The sequence below is a fragment of the Microtus ochrogaster genome, unplaced genomic scaffold (assembly GCF_000317375.1).
Source record: "Microtus ochrogaster isolate Prairie Vole_2 unplaced genomic scaffold, MicOch1.0 UNK74, whole genome shotgun sequence".
NCBI lineage: Eukaryota > Metazoa > Chordata > Mammalia > Rodentia > Cricetidae > Microtus > Microtus ochrogaster.
The window spans coordinates 1,699,310-1,707,967 of NW_004949172.1; the positions used below are offsets into that span (position 1 = coordinate 1,699,310).

Here is an 8,658-nt window from a genome sequence, read left to right on the forward strand (position 1 = left end):
CCAGAACATGAAGTAGGATCACAACCCTGTGTCATTGTCCTTGGCTTCTCATCAGCCCTCATTGCTCGCCATGTTCAGAGAGTCCGGTTTTATCCCATGCTTTTTCAGTGATTCTTACTCTGCAACTGGCTGCCTCAGTCTCCAGGTGGAGGAGGGATTCCCAGCAACCACTGTGCCCTCCAACTGTTGGGAAATCAGGCCTGTGTAGGAGTATGTAAGGAAAGCACCTTCCCAGCTTAGGCCACACCTTTCCAGAATTTAGGTGGTATGAGCTTAGAAATTCATGGAGAGGTCTCTGAGATGGTTTCCCTAGTACTGGTTTTGTGAACTAGTTTTTCCAGAGCAGCTTTTAATGGCTTATCTCACTATTAACACAAAGTTTCCATAAACTTTAAACCATAAAATGGTCTTGGGACACCATTTATGTCTCTTTGGCTCTAACCCGTTTTGTCTCTCTCTTTACTTTTTTCTTTCTGCCAATGGCAACCTACCTGAACCCGTGTCTGTACATATCACTATTATTAGTCTTTTGATGTCTTCCATCCATTTGTGTCTTTCTAAACTCCCTAGATGGTATCTCAGTCCCTCCATTTTTTTTTTTTTTGTCCAAGGACACGTTGTCATGTCTTCCTTCTGTGTCTTCCCTCCTGCTTCTTGGTCTCTTCCTAGTTGTGCCTTTCTCTACTCCCTTTTTTCTCCCATTCCTCTCTTTCTGACTATATCATCAAATATGTTCTTCATGCATCTTCTTCTCTCTCATGTCCATGCTCTGATTTCTACCACACATATCCTTCTAGTGAAGATTCCTTGTGTCTCTCTGCATCTCTCTTTATTGGAATCTGTCTTAATCTCCATACCTCTCTATCATTGATTTGGCTCAGTCTATTTTTCACATTTCTGCCTCTCTACTCTTGGGACAGTCATATGAACAATTCAGGAGTAGGGCTGAGCCCGAGGACACTGAAGTCTCTTGGCACCTAGGGCTAGACATTTCCTAGAGGAGACATGATTCACTAGGAGAACACTTGCCTTAAATCCCTCTGTGAGGGGATGAGGACAGAAATGCTCATCAGGAGAGCATCTCTAGAATGCACAAGGGGGAATCTGGAGGTATGTGCTCTTTGGAAGAGAACTTGCTTACCTTGGTAACAGACAGCCCTGGGCTCCATCCCTAGCATGAGGGTGGTGGGAGGCAACTAAAAGCTAACCAATTGTTTCTAGAGCCTATCTTTTTCCAAAAGATAAGAAACCTGAACACCAAGTTTACATCCCATAGAGTCCATTCAACTGAATTAAATTTGGCCAGAGGACACTTCTGTATGTAACAAACTAACCAAATACTGGCAACTGAACAACACACTAATTTGAGATTATATTCTTCCAGTGAAGAACCAATCTCAGTCACTCACATCAGTTGAGCTGCTACAGGCTGCCAACAACCTCAGCATGGCCAAGTAAGGCAAAAGAAGATCTGGAACCCATCAAGCTGTGTGACCATGCACAGCTCCCTCTGGTCTACAGACACTGATGGGTGCTATAAATCTGACCTTCCTCTAGTTCAGGAGTTTGTCTATCATGAATGGGTTCTTGGAAAAAATAAATGCTAGTAATTTTGATCTCTCTTAGAGTTTAACAAGCCATAGAAAATGTAATACAGACAAGTATGTCAGAAAATGCCTCATCTCCCCAGTGCTCACAGATAAATCCCTCCCTAGCCCCAATACCTTACAAGCTCATGGCAGTTCATAAATGATGTCAATTGTTCTTGTTGTTGTTCCCTAAGAAAAACAATTCGCACTCTCTCTGCTAACCCACATGCCACTCCTGCCCTGGATCCAGGTAGGCTGACTGCAGATCTTCACCTCTCCCTCTGTTCTCCAAGACCCAGACCCCAGTTCTCACCCCACCTATGCAACAGAACCCTTGTTGCAGCCTTCCCTACCCACACTCCCCATCTCTTTGGATTTCCCTGATCTTCCCCAAAAGACACCCCTTACTAACTCAAAGGCCAATCTGACCAGGGAAGCAGGTAGACTGACAGAGAATCCATGCCTCTCCTTCTGATTTTCCAGATCCAGATCCACCCCCACTGCCCCCATCTCACCTTCAGCTCTGCAGCAGAATGCCTGCTGTGCTCTCCCTTGCCTCCCTGACCCCATACCCAGTGAATCACAAAGATTTTCTCCTCCAATCCTCCTTCCCCCAGCTCATCCCATTATCCCAGCCTCCAACACCAGCAGGCATTCCCTGGGACACACCAGCTGGGCAGGGCAGGGAAACAGATCCATAGAAAGCTCCCATTGGCAACACACAGCCATCATGCTCACATAAACCCCAGAAATCAAGAAACCAAACACCCACCCAACAAAGACAAACCCGGAAATTGACACCTAGACCTATAATAACCCCAAAACCAGATTCCTGGATGCCAATATAAAAACGCAATCAGTAACAGGCAGGACAATGTGAACCCACGCTAGCCCATCAGCCCTGCCACAGTTGACCCTGGGCATCCTACATAGCTGCAGCCCAAGGAAAGACCTTAACACTGCCTTCTGATGGTAGAGGGCCTTAAAGAGGAAATTTTAAATCCCTTAAAGAAATCCAGGAAAACACAAACAGTGTTTAAGACCTGAAAATAGAAATAGAAACAAGGAAGGCAACCCAAATGGGGGAATTCTGGAAATGAAAAATTCATGAGTTAGAAGAGGAACTACACAGCCTGCTTCACCAGGAAGATGGAAGAAAGATTCTCAGGCCTTGAAGATATGATAGAAGAAATGGATATATCAGTTAGAGAAAATGTTAAGTTTGAAAAACTCATGATAGAAAAAAAATACTAGAAATCTGGAATACTGTGAAAAGACCATATCTAAAAATAAATGGACATTCCAAGCAAATGGACCTGAGGTGCAGACTGCTGTGGCTATTTTAATATCTAACAGATTAGAGTTAAATCTAATCAGAAGACACAGGGAAGCACACTACATATTCATCAGAGGAAAAATCCACCAAGAGCACATTTAAATTCTAACCATCTATGCCCCAAACACAAGAACACCCAAGTTTGCAAAAGAAAACTACTACAGCTTAAATCACATATTGACCCTCACACACTGACAGTGGGAGACTTCAACTCTTGACACTCATCAATAGACAGGTCAGCCAGACAAAAACTAAACAGAGAAATGCTGGAGCTAACTGATGTTATAAAAGGGCCACACAATTAGGAAGGGTGAGGACCACTGCTCTAAAAGAAAAAGAAGTCACACCCAAAGGAGCATATGGCAAAAAATAATCAAACTCCAGATTGAAATCAATAAATAGAAGCAAAAAGGGCATAAAAATAAAGAAAGAAACAAATAATTAGTTCTTACAGAAAATCAATATGGTTGATGAACCCTTATCTAAATAAAAAGGTGGACAAAGATTGTCCAATTAATAAAATCAGAAGAAAAGGTGAGACATAAGAGATACCGAGGAAATCAGAGAATTTAAAGGACATACTTAAAAAACTTGTATTCCACAAAACTGGAAAATCTAAATTAAATGGATATTTTCTTGATAGGTACTACTTACCAAAGTGAAATCAAGATCAAATAAGGAATTTAAACAGACCTATAATCCCTAGAGAAATTGAAACAGTCACTAAAATTCTCCCTATATTCAACCACCCGCCCCCTGAAAAGAAAAAGAAAAAACAAAAACAAAAAGCAAGCCCAGGGACAGAGTTTCAACACCGAATTCTATCAGACTTTCAAACAGGAGTTTATGTCAATACTCCTCAAATTATTCCACAAAATAGAAACACAAACGATATTGTCCATTTCATTTTATGAGGCCACAGTTACCCTGATACCCCCCCCCCAAAAGAAAGAGAATCACAGACCAACTTGTCTTATAAAGGCAAAAAAAACTCCATAAAGTACTTGCAAACCAAATCCAAGAGCACAACAAAAAGTTCATCCACCATGATCAAATATGTTTCATTCCAGAGATCCAGGATGGTTCAATATATAAAACATTAATAAATACAAACAAACTGAAAGGAAGAAAACCCATGTGCTCATCTTATTAGATGCAGAAAAGACTTTGACAATAACCAGTGCCTCTTCATGATAAATGTCCTGGAGAGTACAGAGATACAAGGGACATACCTACACATAACAAAGACAGTTTACAGCATGCCTACAGCCCACATCAACTTAAAGAGAGAGGAACTCAAAGCAATTCCACTAAAATTCAGAACAAGACAATGTTGTCTAAAATCTCCACAAATATTCAGTAGAATACTTGAAGTCTAGGCTAAAGTAATAATACAACTGAAGGAGACCAAGGGGATACAAATTGAAAAGAAAGAATTCAAAGTAAACTTATTATCAGATGATATATATGATTGTGTTTGTATCCCAAAAATTTCCACTAGGTAATTCCTATAGCTGATAAACACTTTCAGCAACTTAGCTGGACACAAAATTAACTCACAAAGACCAGTTACATACAAATGAAAAACGCACTGAGAAAGAACTCAGGGAAAGAACACCTTTGACAATAGCTTCACATAATATAAATATCCTGGGATAACTCTAACAAAGCAAGTGAAAGGCTTATGCAATAAAAACTTCAAGTCTTTGAGAAAGAATTGGAGAAGACATGAGAAGATGGAAAAATCTCCTATGCTGATAAATCAGTAGGATTAGCAAAGTAAAAACAACATCCTTCAAAAGAAGCCAGAAATACACACTAGGAAAAAAGACAGCATCCTCAACAAATGGTGCTGGTCAAATTGGACAGCTGCATGTAGGAGAATGCAAATAGGTCCATACTTACCTAACTACACACACTCAACTTCAGATGGATCAAAGGCCTTAACATAAAACCAGATAAGTGAGCATAATAGAGAAAAAGTGGGGAATAGATTTGAAGCACCCGTTATGACTTCCTGAACAGAACAAGAATAGCACAGACACTAAGATCAACAAAACTGGGAACTCATGAAACTAAAAAGCTTTTGCAAGGCGAAATTCACCATCACTTGGATAAAAAGTGGCAGCTACAAAATGGGAAATATTATTACCACCTCTACATCAAATAAAGGACTAATATCCAAACTATATAATGAACTCGGGAAATTAGATATAAAAAAGAGATAATTCAATGTAAAAATGGCGTACAGATCTTAACAGAGTGTTCTCAATAGAGCAAACTCATATGACTGAGAAACATTTAAAGTAATGTTCAGCAGCTTTAGTCATCTGGGAAATGTAAATCATAATGACTCGGGGTTTCCATCTTACACCTTCAGAATGGCTAGGATCAATAACACAAGTGACAGCTCATGCTGGAGAGGATGTGGAGTAAGGGGAACACTCCTCCATTGCGGGTGGAGGGCAAACTTATACAGTCACTGAGAAATCAGTGTGGTAGATCCCTAGAAAATTAGAAATTCACCTCTCTCCAGACACAGCTATAGCACTCTTGGGCATATACCCAAAGGATGCTTAATGCTACCACACAGGCACTTGCTCAACCGGCTCAATCCTGCTCTATTCATAGAAGCCAGAATTGGAAACAAACTTCATGTTCCTCAACAGAAGGATGAATAAATGTGTTAAAAAAAACAGCATCATGAAAATTCAGGCAAAGGGATGGAACTAGAAAAGAATCTTGAGTGAAGTAGCCCAGACCCCAAAAAATTAACATGGCATGTATTCACTTATAGGTGAATATTAGTCATTAAGTAAATAATAACCAAGCTACAATCCATAGACCCAGAATGGTTAGATACAGACAAAAGTACTAGGAGGGGAATATAAATCTCCCTGGGAGGGGAAAATATAAAAGAGTTCATGGGTATACTAGGGGCATCATAAGGGACATGAATGGGAGGTCCAGGAGGGAGGAGAGCTGGGCTTGAGGGATAGAGTGTGGGGAGAGACAGCTAGAATTGAGGGACATTGGGTGCTGGTGTCGAAACCTAGTATAGTAGAAACTTCTAAACTACAGGAAGGCAATTCGAATGAAGTCTCCAAATAATGAGGGAGACTTGGTCCCTCTTCTCACTAAATGAATTTTCTAGTACAAGGACTGGGCTGCACCCATTTGAGTTTCTGATCAAAGGGATCCCACGGAAGACCCCAAACAACCCAAGGCTGTTTCCAAGACAGTAGGTTGATTCTACAAACTGACAGCAAGGCCTCATTGCTGAAGACAATTCCCACACAACTCACTGGACTGGAGACATCTAGCTGGTGTCTATATAGAACCTTCACACCCATGATCTAGCATCTTTGCTATAGGAAGTATTCTACAGGCTACCAAATGAGAAATGTATACACAAACCCAGCCACATAATTTTGATGAACCATGCTATCATTCCTGTGTGATATAATAGGGCTCAACAGTGGCACAATGCAGTGCATTGTGGGAGTAATTATCCAGTGTATGGTTTGAATATGCGGCATTGCTTGAGTGAGCAGGAACCAGGACTAGAATAAAAAAAAATGCTACTGCTCAAAAAGAAAAATAAAAGTAACAACTAAAAGACCCCTGAAAATATTCTGCTACATAGATCAGAGCCTTTCTTATTCAGCCATCACCAGAGGAGCTTCCTCCTGCAGCAGATAAAAACAAATTCAGTGAGATACAGCCAGACATTTCACAGAGAGATAAGCCTTGAAACACAGAGCTCTAAATTGAATGTCATTGTAATTAGAGATTTAGGACCCAGAGGAAGTGCAAGCAGAAAGAGGGTAAGAGTTTGAGGGGATGCAGGACACCAAGAGAACGAGGCTCTGAACCAACTGAGCCAAGCTCATATGAACTCAGACTGAGGCAGCAGGCACAGGGCCTGCTCGGGTCTGCACCAGGTCCTCTGTGCACATCTTAAAGCTTTCAGTTTAGTGTTTCCATGGATTCCTGAGTGTGTTAATGAGTGGGTCTCTGCTTCTAGTGCCTTCTCTTGGGCTCTACTTTTTCTGTTGACATTGAAGTGATGGTTTTTGTTTTATCTTCTATTTAATTTCATCATGTTTGGTTGTTATTGCTTAGAAGCCTGTTCTTTTCTAATGAAAGACTGAAAGGGGATGGATCCTGACAGGAGGGAAGGTGGAGAGGGACTGGGAGGAGGAGCGGAAACGGAAAACTGTAATCAGCATATATTGTATGAGGAAACAATCTATTTTTAATAAAAGGGGAAATTTAATAAACAAATGTCTAATAGAAAAAGACAGAACTGATGGATTTGATGCAACTGGAAAACAATGGATGAATAATTTGGTCATTGCACTTTCTAAAGTGGAGGAACTGTCTTCTGCTCTTTTGAGGAATTTACGTGGGCGTTGCTGCATTGACTATGAAGACATCCCAAACGTCCTGACCTGGGAATATCTGTGTTCCGTTCCTCTCTATTAATTAATCTGCTCTTTACTGCTGGGAGCAGCGGGAAGAACCTGGTTGTGAACTTAGCCCATTGTGTTCTCTGTGAACATCCATTGTTCTCCTCTGTCAGCCATTTCATCACTTGTTTAAACAGGTTCTCCCCTCATAATAGAATTTAAAAAAAGAATGAATATGCTCATATTTAGAGGTTTTTACAATACCTCTCCAAAATCCTCCTGAGTAGGATGCACCTTTAGTTCAAGAGACCCCTCCTGGGACAGTAGCCAGGTGGAATGGGTTTCCAGCTGGAACAGACTGAACCTAGTCCTGAATGTATCCTGGTGGATGAGCCTGCCCTCTAGTGTCTGTGAAATGAAGCACAGGTCAGTCTCACCTATAGAGAAGGGCATAAAAGCTTCGATTTTCTTGACAGCCCCACTGGCATCCAGGAAGTGGTCAGGATTGAAGGCATCTGGTTGTTCAAAGTACCGTGGGTCATGGAGAGCTGCACTCAGGATGGGGTACACTTCAGTGTTCTAGGAGACATTGTGAGAGGCAATGATATTAGTATACTCTGGTTCCCATAGCTGACTATTAGTCCTTAGAGATCCACAGAATGCTGGGAAACCACAAACAGGCCAATAGTGGTGATTGGGAGAGTGGAGAATGACCATGGCATAGAGATGTGGAATCGCAGCTGGTCTCACCTTGGGGAGCAGGTACCCTCGGAACAAAGTGTCTTTGGTGACTTTGTGCGGCACTCCAATTGGGAGAATATCTGCAAATCTCTGGATCTCGCGAAGGACAGCCTCAGTGTAAGGCATTTTGTGGCGATCATCAAGGGTTGGTGGGCGGTGTGAGCCAATCACCTGATCGATCTCCTTTTGGACTTTCTCTGCACAGAAAAGGGAGACAGCAGACAATGCTTGCCCCCTTCACAGAGGCAATGCACAGTGACCCTGTTTATTGTAAGCAATACCTTAGGGCAGTGCAGAGCCAGGAGACTCTGTTGAGAAAGACACACTGTACTCTTGCTGTACTCTTGGACATGCATACCTGCATACTTCTCTCAGGCATCTGTCTCTCCAGCCATGCTTAGAGCTATGTTAGAGGCTCTCTCCCAAGCTCCAACCTTGCTCATAAAAGAAAGAAAAGGAAAAGCCATAGCAAAGGGCTCTTTTCATCTATCAGTCTGAGTTAGGGCTGGATAGGAAGATGGTAATAAATTTCTGCATTTAAAATGTAATGTTATAGCAGCATTGTTTGTAATAGCCAGAA

General features: G+C 41.6%; 1 protein-coding gene across 1 annotated transcript in view; it reads right to left on the bottom strand.

Moving 5' to 3' along the window:
* Positions 1-8,658, bottom strand: part of LOC101992947 (cytochrome P450 2B1-like) — a 23,282-nt gene that overhangs the window by 1,594 nt on the left and 13,030 nt on the right. The window contains exons 7-8 of the mRNA XM_013354871.2: positions 8,088-8,275; positions 7,775-7,916 (exon numbers count right to left, since the gene is read on the bottom strand). Coding sequence (XP_013210325.1) covers positions 7,775-7,916; positions 8,088-8,275 — 330 coding nt within the window. The remainder of the gene's footprint in view (positions 1-7,774; positions 7,917-8,087; positions 8,276-8,658) is intronic.